The 17,185-nt window shown below is 36.0% G+C and overlaps 3 protein-coding genes across 4 annotated transcripts; 1 reads left to right on the forward strand and 2 right to left on the reverse strand.

Annotated features, from left to right (window-relative positions):
• Positions 1 to 55: 55 nt before the first annotated feature.
• LOC111789191 (eukaryotic initiation factor 4A-3) lies at positions 56 to 3,887 on the reverse strand. The gene is made up of 8 exons (XM_023669879.2): positions 3,435 to 3,887; positions 2,837 to 3,077; positions 2,674 to 2,754; positions 1,942 to 2,049; positions 1,741 to 1,860; positions 1,414 to 1,581; positions 608 to 694; positions 56 to 438 (listed from the first exon to the last, which is right to left on the reverse strand). Exons 1-8 carry the CDS (start codon positions 3,746 to 3,748, stop codon positions 325 to 327), a joined length of 1,233 nt encoding a protein of 410 aa, XP_023525647.1. The 5' UTR covers positions 3,749 to 3,887; the 3' UTR covers positions 56 to 324.
• A 1,534-nt stretch (positions 3,888 to 5,421) lies between these two features.
• Positions 5,422 to 8,712, reverse strand: LOC111788898 (putative metal-nicotianamine transporter YSL7). The gene is made up of 6 exons (XM_023669467.2): positions 8,134 to 8,712; positions 7,687 to 7,850; positions 7,337 to 7,434; positions 7,106 to 7,240; positions 6,774 to 6,963; positions 5,422 to 6,680 (listed from the first exon to the last, which is right to left on the reverse strand). Exons 1-6 carry the CDS (start codon positions 8,510 to 8,512, stop codon positions 5,589 to 5,591), a joined length of 2,058 nt encoding a protein of 685 aa, XP_023525235.1. The 5' UTR covers positions 8,513 to 8,712; the 3' UTR covers positions 5,422 to 5,588.
• Positions 8,713 to 11,137: 2,425 nt separating this feature from the next.
• Positions 11,138 to 17,133, forward strand: LOC111788832 (uncharacterized). Of its 2 annotated transcripts, XM_023669365.2 has the most exons (19): positions 11,138 to 11,329; positions 11,440 to 11,488; positions 11,645 to 11,817; positions 12,335 to 12,487; positions 12,655 to 12,798; positions 12,912 to 13,022; positions 13,098 to 13,238; positions 13,326 to 13,457; positions 13,565 to 13,660; positions 13,955 to 14,059; positions 14,419 to 14,466; positions 14,616 to 14,732; positions 15,028 to 15,096; positions 15,179 to 15,264; positions 15,467 to 15,584; positions 15,943 to 16,031; positions 16,117 to 16,213; positions 16,289 to 16,380; positions 16,464 to 17,133. In XM_023669365.2, exons 1-19 carry the CDS (start codon positions 11,297 to 11,299, stop codon positions 16,828 to 16,830), a joined length of 2,220 nt encoding a protein of 739 aa, XP_023525133.2. In that variant the 5' UTR covers positions 11,138 to 11,296; the 3' UTR covers positions 16,831 to 17,133. The 2 variants fall into 2 exon arrangements, with proteins under 2 accessions (XP_023525133.2, XP_086977657.1); XM_087121531.1 differs by lacking the exon at positions 14,419 to 14,466.
• The last annotated feature ends 52 nt before the right edge of the window (positions 17,134 to 17,185 follow it).

The following is a 17,185-nucleotide window of genomic DNA, read 5'->3' on the forward strand; positions in this document are numbered from 1 at the left end:
GTTCTAAGTGAGCTCAAGAATATTGATGAAACTGAGGAAACTGTACACATAGGAATCGCAACACAACTAATCTCAGAATATATTATATATTTCAAGTCGATCAAAGATATAATCTGAGTTCCTTTCCCTTGAAAAAATGAAAAACAACCGCAGGGGTATTATACAACTTATGAACACTCCAAGCCACTCAGAAAAAGGTTGCTGTGAAAACTTCTTCCTATGCTAAATATCATCAATAAAGAGGCACTTAAAAGGACACAAAACCTCATGTGCGAGCATATTAACACAAATCTTCCACACAGCACACAATATTATCAAGCAGTGCTAAATCAAATCAGCAACGTTCATGGGCATCTCATCAATCTGGGTACTGTAGTACTGTTCAATATCTCTCAGGATCTTGATGTCATCACTTTTCACGAAGTTGATAGCAACACCCTGCGTTAAGCCATAGATTCACGTTAAAAGTTTTAACAGAAATAACATGAACATTAAACGCCATTCAGAAGCAGAGCCAGTTCTCCATTCTAGTTTTAATCACACTCCATTATGTTCACTTTAAGTGCATACTAGGAAATCAACTGAAATACAGAACAGAGTATCATACCTTGCGCCCAAACCGACCAGACCTTCCTATCCTGTGAATGTAAAGTTCTCGATTGTTTGGAAGGTCATAATTTATCACTAGTGATACCTGACAGAAGTTGAAGCAAACAAACATAAGAGTTTCTAGATTTCACCGGATACTTGCCACAGTCAGATGACGAATGAAAAATAAACACGAACATATTAACGATGTGTGGTTGTTAAAATAGTCGGACATTTACAGAGATTAGGGGATCACCAATTCATTAACATAAAATAGGAAAAAGTATATTTTTTGTCCTTACCAAATTCAATACCCAATCTTCTCTCTATATCTAATCATGCAGAGATATTTTTCTAATATGCTTCCTAGAGAATGGAAAAGAACTAACCAGTGATTCTCCAAGCATGGAGAAAGATCACCGTGGCCATTTTTCCACAAACTTTCTAAACCTTAGATTTTACACACTCTTCATAACCTATAGCTGATGCATATAATCCACAAAATATCCAAGTAGTCAACTGAAACTAACTATATGTTCATCAACTACAAGACCATTGAACTGACGCATATGATCCACAAGATACCCAAAAATCATTATGTAGATATAATCTCTATTACACTTACAATAATTTTACTGACGTTATAGAGACAACTCAACTCAACATTAAAAGAAGTTAAAACATGGAGCAAATGTATTACTTGATCAGATCATTAATCAGTTATCCATTCGAACTTGAACCATTACCAGGTTGAAATTTAGAGTTACTTTAACTTGTAAGGTGCATTGACAAAAAAATCAATAAAATAAAGAATCAACAACTTGCCTGCTGAACATCAAGCCCTCGGGCCCAAACATCAGTAGTGATTAGGACACGGGTCGTTCCCGATCGAAACTCCCCCATAATTGCATCTCTTTCCTTTTGAGGCATGTCTCCATGCATATGTGAAACTGTGAAATTATTGCTGCGCATCTTCTCAGTCAGCCATTCAACCTGGAAGCAGAAGATATCATGGCATATTAAAAATCATGCAAAAAGGCAAACATATACAAAAGGGCCAAAATTAGAACATTTGCTGTTTCAGGGTGAGTCTGACAAGATCTAAAGAAGATCATTTTAGGAGATCTAAAGCACAATTGTCGATCACATTACCTTACGCTTGGTGTTACAGAAGATTACGGCTTGGGTGATAGTCAAGGTGTCATAAAGATCACATAAGGTGTCAAATTTCCATTCTTCCCTCTCAACTGCAACGAAGAATTGCTTAATACCCTGTCAAATTAAAAGTATGCATCAGGGTGTGATTTATATCCAAAGGGTATTTATTCGTCTAGAAACAAAAATATTACAAACCTCCAAAGTTAACTCATCACGCTTCACAAGGATCCTCACAGGATCTGTCATAAACTTATTCGTCATCTCCAGGATTTCATGAGGAAGAGTAGCAGAAATCAAGACAACCTACAATTAAAATTGAGGGGGGAAAATTCATTGGATTAACCAACAGATCTGGTTCTAGAGACAGGCAGAAAATAGAAAACTACATAAAAAAGGTGAAAGGCACTGGTTGCCCATAACCATACACATAAAGAGTGCATGAGGTTGCACACAATAAAATTTATAAAAACCATATGTACAGGAACATGTTAGTAATACCACATCATTTACAAACTAGCACGTGAAGAAAACAAATGCAAGCAAAAATACAAACTAAAACAAAGTTAGATGAGATCAGGTATCTGTCACTTCAAAGACTAAAGAGAAACTATAAAAACCCATTCAATTAAACAGTCCTGTTATTACTCGATAAAGCATTCCTGATAAAACAACCCCGCTATTTCTTCCTTTACAAAATAATACATCGACTTCATGCATTATTGCAGAAAAAATATTATTGTACATACAAAATTTTCGTCTTGCTGTGAAAAACACATTTACTAAGTACTATTTTTCACATTGAACATGTTAAAGTAGCGCAAAGCAACCAACTCCAGGACGGATCTGCATTTCATTTACTTAGCCTCTTGGCCTCCCATGGGCACAATCATTTACACAATGTGGGGAAGGGAAGGAGAGAGGAAGAACCTGAAGTTCTGGTGGGAGATATCGGTATACATCATAAATTTGGTCTTTAAACCCTCTGCTCAGCATCTCATCAGATTCATCCTGAAAGAGAAAATATTAGAAAATGAAATAATAACGTAGAAAACTGGTAACAAGAAACAAATTGAAGGGCACCCAAACTTACCAGAACTAACAACTTAATGGCTCTAGTACGCAATGTTCTTCTCTTGATCATGTCACAGACTCTTCCAGGAGTTCCTGACACAACCTGAACTCCAAACTCAAGCTTTCTGATATCTTCACCCACACTTTTGCCTCCAATACATGCGTGTGCTTGTATATTAATGTAGTCGCCAATTGCCAATATAACCTTCTCTGTCTGAGTTGCCAATTCTCTCGTAGGGGACAAGATCAAGGCCTGCACCCTGATTGGAATTAAGATGCATAATTACCATATGAATTTGAAGTCTAAAAGATCGTATTACATTAGTATCAGATGTTCCAAACTTTTAGGGAAAAAAAAAACGAATGTATCGTTGTTTTTGAGAGGTTTTATTAAATTTGGCTTCCTTGCAAAATTTCCAAAATGTCAACTCGAGGCCATAACTTCTTGTGGAGAGAACCAACTGACATCCGAACAATCTTTGTCTTTCAAGTTGGAATTTTTAGCCAAGTAACTAAACAACGACCATAGATTTTAAGCACGCAATAAACAAAATAGAGAGAAAGAAAGAGGGAGAGAAAAGTGGAACATTGAATATTCCATCGTAAACGGAACTCACTCTCTGCTGGAGGTATCAACCATCTGGCAAACGGTAAGGGCAATCATGGAGGTCTTGCCAGTTCCAGATTGGGCCTGAGCAATGACATCTCGACCATCGATAATAGGCCTCACGGCTCTTTGCTGAATGGCCGAGGGTTTTTCAAAACCATATGCATATATTCCACGGAGAAGATCATCCTTAATACCCATCTGATCGAAACTCAAGATCGGCTCAACCCCCTCCGTCGTCTCGAATTCCAACTTATCTTCCGGCGCGGTAATCGCTCGCCGCCGATTCGGCGGCACAACGCTTGTTGTAGCTGCAGCCGCCATGTCCGTGGGCGTAGTTGCCGAGATCTATGGAATCGACTTCCCGGAGAGATTTCTCGATAATTCCCGACGACGGTGAGGGAAAGAAATTGAGATGAAACGACAGATTATGGCAGATGAACGATCAAGGAAGCAAGAGGAAAACGTTATTGTCTTGTGTACGGACTAATAATAAAATCCTATCCAGTTTTCCACAGTGGGATCGAATCCTGACCGTCCATATAAACCCTAGAATCTACCGCTGTGATCCGCCGTTTGTTTCAAAACCTCTGTAGAACGTGGTCCCACGTTCCCAAGTTTTTACGTACGGTAAATTATGGATGATTTTATCCGTAACTTTTTATTTAACTTTTTACCTCTTCATCCAACATATTTATTTTTTAACATTATTTGTTTTTTTTTTAAATGAGCCATAAATTTGAACAATTTCTTAAATAAAATGTAAAATAATTATCTACTAAAACATATATAACTCAACACGACCACAACCATATAAAAAAAAATTAATTTGATTTCCTTTTAATTCATTTTCTTTTATAAAAATAAATGTCAATTGTTATTAAACATTATGAACTATTACATTTAAGATTGTTATTAAAACATCGTGATAGTCGAATGATGGGAGTTATAGTCCATGGGAGTCAAATGTGCAAAATTGAACAAGCTCGAACACAAAGTAACAAGAGTCCGAGTCCAAGTTACGTGGTATTGATGCTATTGTATAACACAAAGTAACAAGAGTCCGAGTCCAGGTTACGTGGTATTGATGCTATTGTAGTCCTTGTTGTTATCCTCATGTAACATTTACTGTTCTCAAAGTGTTAAGTACATTTTTTGCCGTCCTCGTTTTTTAAAAATTGGCAAAGACTACGAGATAACTAATATATTGGTTAAAATGAAATGTCTCAAGCATGTCTTGGCCTGAGTGAGCTTTTTGACTGAAAAGTGACTAATTAGGTTAGTAGCCGCCTTAGAGTTGGGATATGTAGGGTACCTGATAGACTAAACAAGCACATCGGACATAGTGGATAAACCAAATAAGTACAGCAATCATAGTCGATAGACCAAATAAGCACAACAATCATAGTCAATTGACCAATAAACACAACAGTTATCGTCGATAGACCAATAAGCACAGCAGTCATAGTCGATAGACCAAATAAGCACAGCAGTCATAGCCGATAGACGAAATAAGCACAACAGTCATAGTCGATAGACCAATAAGCACAGCAGTCATAGTCGATAGACGAAATAAGCACAGCAGTCATAGTCGATAGACCAATAAGCACAGCAGTCATAGTCGATAGACGAAATAAGCACAACAGTCATAGTCGATAGACCAATAAGCACAACAGCCATAGTCGATAAACTAAATAAGCACAGCAGCCATAGTCGATAGACAAAATAAGCACAGCAGCCATAGTCGATAGACTAAATAAGCACAGCAGCCATAGTCGATAGACTAAATAAGCACAGCAGTCATAGTCGATAGACTAAATAAGCACAGCAGTCATAGTCGATAGACTAAATAAGCACAGCAGTCATAGTCGATAGACTAAATAAGCACAGGAAGGAGCTTCCCACTTTACGGAAGAAACAAGATTTAAGGTAAGGTAACAATTTCAAATACAATTGGTTGACACTCTAATCTTAAAAGCTAACAAGACAAAAGCAAAAAGGAGAAACTATTTTGAGTTTTAATATTATCATTGATCACAATCGGAAGATAAGTCTTGATGAACCCAACATTTGTACATAGTATGATAGAACAAATTAAAACAAACTAAACTAAAACATCTGGTAGTAAATGCAGCAAGTTTAATATCCTAAAACTAAATGGGTATTAGGCTCCTAAGAAGGCATCGACCTTTGAATTGGTAGAGGAACTCAAGAACTTCATGCAAAGAGGAGCCTTAACACCGGCCAGGGCCAATATGGCTGCTGGAACACTCCATAATGATTCACCACAGATGAGACCCGAAGCCACGGCGGGCGCAAACTCACTGGCCTTGATCTTGTTCCTCCTCTGCCACAAGAAGAGGATCAGGCTCCCAACACACATGTCAATGGCAAAGTAAGCACCCAGGTAGAACGGAATTGCCATACACATTGGACTTGGGATGAAACGGTAGGTGCGGTATCTAGTGTCCAACTTTTGGAGAAATTCTCGAATGATGTTAATGACAATAGCAGCAACAAAGAAGCAAATGGCAAGGGTGAGGCAGTTTCGGGGGAGGGAAGAGACGCCCTCGACGCCAAGAAGCGCAATGCCACGGTACATTAGACCATAGGGTGCAGGGTAGGAGCCTTCGGGATCTCCAACGTTGTAAGCTTTGAAGAAGAACCAAAAGACGAGTGGTGACAAGAAGCAGCCCATGGCAGTACCACAAACTTGGCTGAAAAACATCGATCGGGGGGATGCGAGAGTCAAGTACCCGGTCTTGAAGTCTTGCATGAGATCAGAAGCAGTAGAAACAATGCTCATCATGACACCACAAGATGCAAGACCAGCAATAACACCTCCATTGTCAAGGCCAACCCAAGAACTGAAGATAATGATGGCAAATTTACCATAGTTTGATGCAAGAGACCAGTCAGTCAGCCCACAGCCATAGGCATTACAGAAGGCCAAGACAGGAGCAATTGCATATGCAACCAAAACGTGGTACCATTTCAACGGATGGAAGATCAAAGGAACTGCGATAATCGATATCACTGCAAGTATACCATAGCCGAGCATCGCTACCCAGTTCGGGATTTGGTCTTTCGTGAAGTGATCAATTCTTTGTTTAGCATCGTAGTCGGTAGCTTCCAAAGAAGAATCACCATGGTCATGGGAAAGTTTCTGCTGGGCTAAGCTGTAGAATGTTTGGAAGAGCATGAAGAATACATGGTAAAGACCATCCCCAAGCATCATAGCAATGGCAGTAAAAACCTGAGAAATATTAACAAGTACATTACATTACATTACATCATTCACTTCAATGAGCAAGAAATGGAGGGGATGAGATAGAGGAGAGAGAGGTACCCTATAGCCTTGAATACCATGAAGGCTGGTTGCAGATAGAGAAGCGCTGTACCAGTCACCTTTCCTTGCCTCGATCAAGGGCCACATGACACCCCACGAGATGATGGCTCCAAGAAGTAGAGATATATTAACCATAAATGGACAGATCATTCCTACACCGACGTATGTAGACGAGAAATCAAAGTAGAACCTGTAACATTCAATCAATTTCAGTATAAATTTTACAGATTTGGTTGATTACAAGCCAAGAATGAAACAAGTTCTAGATTGCAAGTTCACCATCAATGAGACCTCAGAATGAAAGAAGCACTGATTTAGAACGATTTGGTTACCTTTTTTCGTAGGCTTGAAGGCCAAATGTGGGGAAGCTGGCGAATCCACAGCCATCAGCAGCAGCAAAGAACCATTGGAACAGTGCAAATGAAAAGCTGAAACAGAAGCTCTTGAAAAGGACTGCAACTTGTCTCCTGCAAATCCATAGCCATGTTAAGGAAGAAACAAGGCTAAATCCAACTTAAACTTGTAAGGAAACTTAAAAACAGAGCCACAGAGCCAATACTTACTTTGCAAGCTTCGCTCCTTTAGGTGTGTGAAAGCTGTTGATTAGGTATGCAGTCGCAGTTCCACTTGGATAAGTCAATTTGTATTTTAGAATCATCATCTGTTGGAAAAAAAAAAAAAAAAAAAAACCAATTCATAGATCAAATCGAACAATAATAAATAATTCTTCACCATCAATCATCGAACAAGAACTCAAACCCAATTGAAAGCCCAATTTCATCAAAGCAAGACCAGAACATGTGTGGATTATATCAAAGCAACAACTAAATTAGAACAAGATCAAAATAGAATTAACAGATTAAAACCAGAGAATTGCATTTGACAAGGATTTTACACTGCTTGAACTACTAACCTTTCTAAGAGGCACTATAGAGAATAACCCAACAAAGCTAACAACGAAGAGAAAACCCATCATCCAACCCACAGAGAGTTTCTTGATGTTTATCGGAATGTTTCCCTCTTCCGCTTGAGCAGCAATTTTGCCACTCATTCCCAGAAGATAACTAGCAGTTCCACCTGATTATCGAACATTGCAATTTCCAAACAGTTCAATAATCATAACGAACAGTGTAAATCGCAAGAAAAATGAGAAAAATCAAAGAATCGTATAATTAGTTCTCAATGGATGATCCCTAACATTCATCTACGAGCCAGAATCGAACATCGATTATTCTACTTCAGATCCTAGACTTGTAAAACAAAAATCACATTTGAAATTACAGAGGATCCATCGAAATGAAAATCAAAATCGAAATCGAAATCGAAGAAGAAGAAGAAGAAGAAGAAGAAGAACGCTTACTGCTAAACGCGATCCCAGAGGAGGCGACAACGCAGGTTTGAATCACGGTGTTCTCCTGTCGAGTGAATGGCTGTTTCATGAGACCAAACTGGCTGAGAATCGAAGTGTAACCCTTCAGAATCGCGAATCCGAGAAGTCCAGCCGCAACATTAAGGGATGGAATAACTCCAGTGGTAAGATTGAGTTTACAAACAATGAAGTTGAAGACGATGCTAAGAATAAAGCTCGTCACAATAGCCCTAACAGTGATCTGATTCTTCCACGACGGAACCTCCATATTTCTGAAAGCATCTTCCACCATAACCCTCTCTCTTCCCTCGATCTCCGCAGTATAATCGCTCTCATTTCCCGCCATCTGCTTGCTTGGATTCCTCTCCATTATCCGACGAATTCAGTTTCCTCCGATGCGGAGGAAGAATCGAAAAGAGAAATTTATAGTGAGGGAAATCGAAGTAGGCGATGAGGAACTGAAATCCAACGGGTAAGATGAAAACTGGAACAGATTCAAACCAGGCTGTGATTGAGATAAATTAGGAGATTCGAAACGAAATATAATAAGATGATGTGAGCAGATTCTTGTTTGGGCTTTCAAATTTATTTCTTTTTCAACGCCGAAATTTAATTTAATTTAATTTCATAAAATTAAACTAAAATTCTGCATGAATTTGCATGGAGGGGGACTGTTCTTGCTGATGTGGATATCCGGAAGCGGTGGGAATTCTTCGGGGAAACTAACTCTCGCGGAAAATCTCGTATCTTCAAAAACATATAATATAATTTTAAAACCCAATACCTAATCAACACGTGGCATTTGTCACAATAACAAATTAAATTATTTATTCAATTTTAAACCTATAGTATAGGAATAATTATCACGCTCATAAAAATTTCATTTATTTATTTATTTATTTATATATATATATATATATATGTCAACCTGTTTTTTCTATTTATGGAGAAACTAACTTGGGAATCATTTCTGGTCAAATCCATATATGGTTTTTTTTTCAATAAATTATAATTACATATCCAAAAAAATTATAATTTTCTATTAAAAGAACTAAATTTTCTTTAAAAAATATATTTTTTTTGTTATTTCAAAATAATATAATATTATTCTCTGTATTTTATGAATATTTTAAAATGGGTAGTGAATAAAATATTTATCTTAATTAATTTTTATAGGAAATATTTAAATATTGTAATTTTTTGGAATAATATGAGTAATTTGTGAATAAATAACATGGTATAATTAATTCGAGTAATTGGTAAATAAATTAGTACAATTATTAGTCTAAAATACTTGGTGGTTCAAGTTGTAAATATTTTCTATAAATAAATAAATAAGGTTTTAAACTTTGATGTTAAATAAAGCTATAGGTTTATTAACGTTAATAACTTTCCTTAAAAAATGTTATTTATTTGTGAAATTTCTTAAAAAAAAATAATGATAATATTTAAGTAAATAATGATAATATTTTAGTCGATCATACAATCTAATTTAATTATTATAAACATATATTATCGACCAAAATATTAAATATATGAAAATAAATGTTAACGTAAATAACTAGGAATTAATGGATAAACGAAAAAATCTAAAACAATTTGAACCTAACGGCCACAGTTTCTTAATCGATTTTGTACGATCGATGATGAAAAAGGTTATCGTCAATTTTTTTTTTTTTTTTCGTTTTCTTAGCTTTCATAACTTTCGTGCTTCGAATGAAACCTTAATTTTCTCCGATTTTTTTTGTTTCTTTTCTGTGTTTTTTTTTTTCTTTTAACTTGTCCTTTTTATTTAAGGAATATAATTATTTGCACCCTAAATTTATCGAATATATTAAATGAGACAAATTACAAATTTTGGAGTAAATGATTTATCCATGAACCAAAAAGTGATTAGTCAGTATATTCACTTTGTTATAATCAGATTAAATGAGACAAATTACCAACCGCAGCTATTTGAGTTATGAAATACATCAAAGCTGATCTATCTCTGAGTTTTGCATATTTTTCGAAAATTCAATAATTTTTTGAAATACTAAAAAACAAATCATTGTGTTAATCTTATATGGGTTTTACGTCTTACTGCTAAATTCAATTATTATTATTATTATTATTATTTTTTTAAGTCTAGAAACGAGCGAACCAATGTTTCCATTTTGCATCTTCAGAAAATTCATTTATTTATTGGAAGTCTAAACAACAAATCATGTGTTCATATCATCAACAAATACTTGCCATTGTTAACATTAATGGCAAAGTCATTTATTTTCTGAAAATTCATTTTTTAAGTCTGTAGAATATAGGTTGTATTTTATTTAAAGGGTTTGAACATTAATGAATATCATACTTTCAATGGTCGTCATTGTTAACATGGTATCAGAACATCATTCTTAACAAACTTGCCATGAAATCAGTAGGTAATCAAGGCTGAATAAGGGGTGCAGTCCAACTTAACAACGTAGTACACGTATTAAGTAAAAGCCTTGTTGGGTTCGAGATGGTAAAACTCTATAGATCTCAAACTTAAACGAAGCGAACGTCACGTTGGTAGAAAAATGTACGTAGCTAAAATTTTAAAATAGTTGGTTTATAATTATTTCATTAATTGATTACAAACTCATAAATTAAAAAAAAAAAAAATTATCTTTAAATTTGTAACACTTTTTAACATTTGAAGGTTATAAAAATTTACTTTTTGAGTGTAAAAATTTATTTTTTATCTTAAGTTTCTTAAAACGAACTTTTACTTTTAGCGGAATATAAAAGAAAATATCTGCCCGAAACGCGGTGGGGTCCACAAACCCACCAACGGACGATTTATGAATAATCGCCACAGTGATCCAATCAAAGAAAGAAGTGAACGGTGCAGATTAAACGGGATTGGCGATTAATACAGCCGCGATTGACCGATTTATATCTCACACGTACGAATTGGACGAAACCCTAAAGCGCGCGCCGAATACAAAATCAGCGTCTTATAAATATAGAAGCAAAGACTCTGTTTAACACTTACCGCTCCTCCAAAACCCTAATATTTCTCTACGAACAGGGTTTTGCAGAGCCTCCATTGTTGTTCTTCTCCTCTTTTTCCTTTTTTCTTTACCAATTCTCCTGAGAACCCATCTTGGGCTCTGCAATTTGGTTCATCTCTCAGATGGGGAAGTCGAGCAAGAAGTCTGCAACTAAAGTACGTGTGATTCTCAGAGACGTTTTTTTTTTTCTTTCCCTATGAAAGTTTTGCTAGATTTGTAGATGGTTTTGTAATGGTGTTTTGGGTTTTCTGTTTAATTTTTCTAGGCCGAGGTAGCTCCGGCTGCAGTCCCGACCTCCAAGCCTGCGAAGAAAGGTATCGTATGCATTATCGAATTCAGCCGATTTGATTTTGATTTGTGTCATGTTGTTTGTTGTGGTGATCAATGAGTTCTTTTCCTATTCTTTTTATTGTTCGTATTTGATTATTGAGGATGGTTGCTAAATTTTTTGTATGTTGATGTTCACGAAGGTAAGAGAGCGGCTGAAGAGGTTGTTGAGAAACAAGTAGTAACGAAGAAGCAGAAAAAGGACGAGGCTGTTGAACAGGCAGTTAAGAAACAAAAGATCGAATCAAAAACACAAAAGAAGAAGAAAGTAGAGACAAGTAGCTCTGAGGAAGATTCTTCTTCCGAAGAAGATACTGTAAGCACCATCGTTGTTATTGACTGGATTTTTTAATCTGCCTTTTCGCATGTTTTTTATCGCGTCTTTCCACGTTGGTAAGGAAATTTGTAGGCCTTTCAATGCAACTCTCAGTATTGCAGCATTTAAAAAGCTATAGGAGTTCGGTTAGCCACGGCAATAAATTTAATAGTTCGCTTAGCTACGGCAATAAATTCTAATAATAGTTATGACACCAGCACGACAACATGAATTTACGTGTCTCAAATAGATTTTTTTAATAAACTTTTCTTCTAGAATAAAGGGTCCTCAGAGATTTTTGTATGGGGATTTTAGAACACTGTGGATGGTTTTTATGTTCATGCACACTTCATATTTTTTTGCTTGCATTGCTTCATTCGGTATTTTTTGTAGCATTGGTTACGATTTAATTATATGTTTCTAGACAAGGTCAATATTCGTCAGTAGGGAGAGAAAATATTTGTATACTCTGTACTGTAATTACGTTTATTTATTATCTTACTCTTAACAACTCCAGGTACCTGCTCCTAAAGTTACTCCTTCAAAGAAGCAACAATTGCCCCCTAAAAAAGCTAATGGTGCTGTTGCCCCTGTAAAGAAGAGCAAGCCTGCTAGTAGTAGCAGTAGCTCCGAGGAAGACTCCTCTGATTCTGACTCTGATTCTGATGAAGTGTGTAAACATACTCCCTTAAGCTTTCTAGCTTATTATTGATTTATATGTTTTGGTAGATTTGAGTATATGTATATATGTTATTTATCAAACAGTAATAGAAACTTTGATAGGTCCCTCATAAGTCTGTACAATTGATTTTTGTTTTAATCTCTCAATTGTTTCAGCTGCCCGCTTCTAAAGCTGCTGCAACATTGAAGAAGGGACCAAGTGCTGCAAAAAAGAGTGCTGTTGCCGTCCCTGCCAAAAAGAACAAGGAATCCAGTAGTTCAGAGGAAGAGTCTTCTGATGACGATTCTGATTCTGATGATGTGAGTATTCAATGAGAATTGTGCCACGGACATTTGCACTCGTAATCAATTTATTCATCTATTCTCAAATGCTTGACATTATTGTAATCAATTTAATGGAACTCGTATTCAAGGAACCAAAGGGAAAACCTACTGCTGCCAAAAAGAGTGTCCCTGCTGCTGCCCCCAAAGGGAAAGTGGAGTCGAGTAGCTCAGAATCAGATGACAGTTCTGATGAGGAAGATGTAAGTAGTTGATGTGAACATGTAGTACTTGATTGTGTGCTGATTTTTCTGATAAATTCTTGTATTTATTTCAAGGAAATTGCAAAGCCAGCTGTAGCTAAAACAAAAGGTTCTGAAGTTTCTGTTAAGAAAGGGGCTGCTGCTTTGTCTAAAAAGAAGGATAGTTCTGATTCCGAAAGTTCAGATGAGGATGATAGCTCTTCAGATGAAGAACCTGTAAGTATTATTTATTTGGTATAAGGTGTTACTGTTTAGGATTTGGTAACTTTTTATAGTTGAAGCTTACTTTTTTTAATAATCCAGAAAAATAAAGTATCCAAAAAAAGCAATGAACTGAAGAAACTGCCTTCAACTTCTGCTAAAAATGGCTCTTCTGCTGCTGCTAAAGATGACTCGAGTGATGAGTCTGATTCAAGTTCAGATTCTGATGAAGATGTAAGGATTGAAATTTTCTAGTTTGTCTCTTATCTTGAATTTTCAAGAACCAGTAGTGAGCTGCTTCTGGATGAGTTGTTTCTGAGTCTTTGATTTTCCTTGCATAGGTTCCTGCAGCAAAAGCTGTTTCCAAGGCACCTGCCAGTGCTAAAAAGAACGAGTCTAGTGACAGTTCAGAAGAAAGTGATTCTGACGAGGATGTGGTATAATATTACATTTTACTTATCCTTAGTATTTGATTGACATCTGCCTCTTGTGCCATCTTTTGTTGATTGTAGTAATTGTGCTTAAATATCAGAGATCAATAAAATCAGACTTAACAATTTAGTTGTCTCCTACATTTATTAAGGAGCTTAGTAATTGCTTGAGTTCATTATCATTATTTGGGTTGGTTAGTTTGAATAGTGCTATGTTTCTCCATATTAAATATGTAACAAAGGACGTGGGGGAATATGTTCATTTGTCAATGTACTAAACTATGTTGAACTCTGTATCAGGCTGCAAAAAAGCCTGCTGCTGCTCCTGCTAAAGCACAGCCGGTTAAGAAAGTAGAAGAGAGTTCAGAGAGTAGTTCTGAAGATGAGGATGACGACGATGAGGATGTGAGTTCTTCCTGTGAACCATTAATTAACATTTAAGTTCATGCATCTGATGGTTGGGTGTTGTATATGTCAGTTTTAGTTTTATTTCTATGATTTGCTTCAAAGTTATGGATATTTATTATTATTATTTTTAAACAAAGAGTAGTAGGCATTATTACGGTAGAAGTTAGTTAGTTTTGACATTGATAATCCTGTTCTTGCTTTTCAAGTTTTTTTTAATGTTTTTTATCTTTATGCTATTCTATACTGTTTCATGTTTAATGTCTCTTTAAAAAACAATTTTCAAACTTTGAGTTGGTTGACTTAAAAAGATGTTATTCAACATGTTATTAAGTACCTCATCTAAAATGTCTTTGCAGACTCCAAAGAAAGCTGCTGTTCCTTCTGAGAAAAAAGATTCTAAATCGGTATTTTTTAAAGTTTTGATATTTTTTTCTCTATAATTCCTCCAATGGGTTGTGTAAAATGAATCTAATACATTTTTGTCCACGTAATTAATCTAGTGCTATACAGTGATAGACTACTTGAATTGTCTTAATTCATTATCCTTTTACAGAAAACACAAGAAAAGATGGATGTGGACAGTGATGAGAGCGAGGATGAAGAAGACAGTGATGACAGTTCCAGTGAAAGTGATGAAGAGGAGGAAAAACCACAAAAGAAGAAGAAAGTGGTTAGTTTTTTGGTGCTATTGTTTTTACTTTGTCATGTGTTTGGTTATAAACCTCTTATGTTTAGATTTATCTGCATTAGCTCGTTAGGTTTTATAGTAATTGTGAAAGAGCTTTGACCATCTGCTCCAGTAACTTATGATTTGCGTTTTTCCAGTTCCATGAAAGTTATGTGCTTGTTGATGGCTCATTTTTTTTTTTAATGATATGAAAAAATATAATAATGTCACTTTGATTATATTTTATATCTTTACCTAGTAATGGGATTAATCTGTGTCAATTTTTTTGGGGTATTAGGATAATGATGTTGAAATGGTGGATGCTGTATCACCAAAAACAGCCACCAAGCAAGCGAAGAATGAAGCAGTAAATTACCTTTATTCCGTCATTTGTTTTATATAGTCTAGTATCATATATTCAACAACTAATTTTTATTATCTTCATGCAGCCTAAAACTCCTACTAAAGATCAGAGTGGTGAATCAAAGACGCTGTTTGTTGGAAACTTATCATTCCAAGTTGAACAGGCTGATGTGTATGTTAAAGTTGCATTTTGTGTTATTTTGATTATAGTTATTTTACTCCCCGACATAATTTATCTATATTTGAGTCCTTTGCATGTGATGGTGAACATAGGATACTGGGTTCTTTTGTTTTAATGGTTCTCTTCCAATTTTCCCTTTTTGGCCATTGAATTACTCTTGTATTTTTTAAACTGAATTATTAGAACTTTGCAGGGAAAACTTCTTCAAAGATGTTGGAAAGCCTATTGATGTCCGTTTTGCTTCTGACCACGATGGGAGGTTCAAGGGCTTTGGCCATGTGGAGTTTGAGACAGCTGATATTGCTAAAAAAGTAAGAACCAGTTCCATTATTTTGGTGTTCACTGGTTTATATCTGTATTGGTGGTGTTTATGTTTTTTTTGTTTTAATTTAGAAGAAAAACTCACAGATATTCTCTGTATTCATCATTTTGCATGGTACGCCTTATCTATAAAAATACTTCAAATTTTGTTTCACAATCCTATTTACTTGTACCGAATAATTTTTCATGTCTAAAAAGTCCATTTTGCATGGTACACCATATTTTTAGTTAGATTGGTAGCATTTTGGCTAACAAGAACGTCCATTCAGCCATTCTTGATCTTGTTGTTTGATATTTCTGTGCTTGCTACTGCGTTTGCATTGATGTATTCAATAATTTTCACTTCAGGCTCTTGAATTGAATGGTGAGCTCCTGTTAAATCGTGAAGTTAAACTTGACTTGGCTCGAGAAAGAGGTGCATATACCCCGTATGACAGGTAAAGATCCTCTTTAGTTTGAATATCTCTCTTCCCTTTTTAGCCCCCCATTTCTTTTCCCTAATTGTTGATATGATATGTGCAGCAAAGACAGAAACAACTCATTCCAGAAAGGAGGAAGGGGTGGTCCAAGCCATACAATTTTTGTTCGTGGTTTTGATCGATCACTAGGCGAGGACGAGGTAATAAATAATATTATCTTATCTGTGATTTTATAGCCATGTTACAGTAGTGTTCTGAAATCGTTTTTGTTACAGATTAGAAGTGCCCTACAAGATCATTTTAGTACTTGTGGAGACGTTACCAGGGTATCCATTCCAAAGGACTACGAGACTGGCAACATTAAAGGGTTTGTGTTCTATACTTGATTTGTGTTTCCCTTTTCCAATTTATCAACTCTGATGTTTTGGCTTTGTCAATTTGTTTTTCCAGAATGGCTTACATGGACTTCAAAGATTCAGATAGTTTCAACAAAGCCCTCGAACTCAATGGCAGCGAACTCAACGGCGAGTACCTAACAGTGGACGAGGCCAAGCCCCGTGGTGATAGCCGTGATGGTGGTGGTAGTGCAAGAGGAGGAGGAGGATGGAGTGGTGGAAGGAGTGGAGGAGGAAGAAGTGGTGGAAGGAGTGGAGGATGGAGTGGTGGTGATGGCAGAGGAGGAGGAGGAGGACGATTTGGAGGCAGAGGAGGACGAGGCGGTGATCGCGGCGGGAGAGGTGGTAGAGGAGGACGAGGAGGTTTCAACAAACCTAGCATAGTTGCATCAGGAAAGAAAACTACATTCGGTGATGATTGATGATCGAAAGAGAAGAGAAGAGAAGAGCAAATGGTAGGGAAAAACAAAGTTTTGGCAGGTGAAGAAGAAGAAGAAGAAGAAGAAGAAGAAGAAGAAGAAGAAGAAGAAGAAAGACAGACATGTTTAAGTAATAGTGTGTGTGTTAGTTAGCACAGCCAGTAGCCGTCGACTGTTCTTGCTTCCTTTATTATTTTTATTCCTTTTTTTATTTTTAATTTTTATTTTTAAATTTCTATAATTCTTATGTTATGTCAAACTTATAATATTTTGAGCTAATTTATACACTCCAATCCTTTACTTACATCTCTCCTCATTTAGTTTAAAGTTTTGTTCTACAATTAATTAATTATTTTTT

Source organism: Cucurbita pepo, chromosome 2 (assembly GCF_057944985.1).
Source record: "Cucurbita pepo subsp. pepo isolate OVF chromosome 2, ASM5794498v1, whole genome shotgun sequence".
Lineage (NCBI taxonomy): Eukaryota > Viridiplantae > Streptophyta > Magnoliopsida > Cucurbitales > Cucurbitaceae > Cucurbita > Cucurbita pepo.

Bases quoted from the DNA above. Each gene is read 5' to 3' on its own strand.
- LOC111788832 (XM_023669365.2), top strand. From the start codon at position 11,297: ATGGGGAAGTCGAGCAAGAAGTCTGCAACTAAA. The intron at 13,023-13,097 runs GTAAGTAGTTGA...ATTTATTTCAAG, and splicing joins ACAGTTCTGATGAGGAAGAT to GAAATTGCAAAGCCAGCTGT. The intron at 15,097-15,178 runs GTAAATTACCTT...ATCTTCATGCAG, and splicing joins AGCAAGCGAAGAATGAAGCA to CCTAAAACTCCTACTAAAGA.
- LOC111788898 (XM_023669467.2), bottom strand. From the start codon at position 8,512: ATGGAGAGGAATCCAAGCAAGCAGATGGCGGGAAATGAGAGCGATTAT. The intron at 7,435-7,686 runs GTTAGTAGTTCA...TTTTTCCAACAG, and splicing joins CTATAGTGCCTCTTAGAAAG to ATGATGATTCTAAAATACAA. The intron at 6,964-7,105 runs GTAACCAAATCG...TGAATGTTACAG, and splicing joins CTTCAAGCCTACGAAAAAAG to GTTCTACTTTGATTTCTCGT.
- LOC111789191 (XM_023669879.2), bottom strand. From the start codon at position 3,748: ATGGCGGCTGCAGCTACAACAAGCGTTGTGCCGCCGAATCGGCGGCGA. The intron at 1,861-1,941 runs GTTTGTAATATT...TTAATTTGACAG, and splicing joins GTGATGAGTTAACTTTGGAG to GGTATTAAGCAATTCTTCGT. The intron at 439-607 runs GTATGATACTCT...GGCTTAACGCAG, and splicing joins CTGGTCGGTTTGGGCGCAAG to GGTGTTGCTATCAACTTCGT.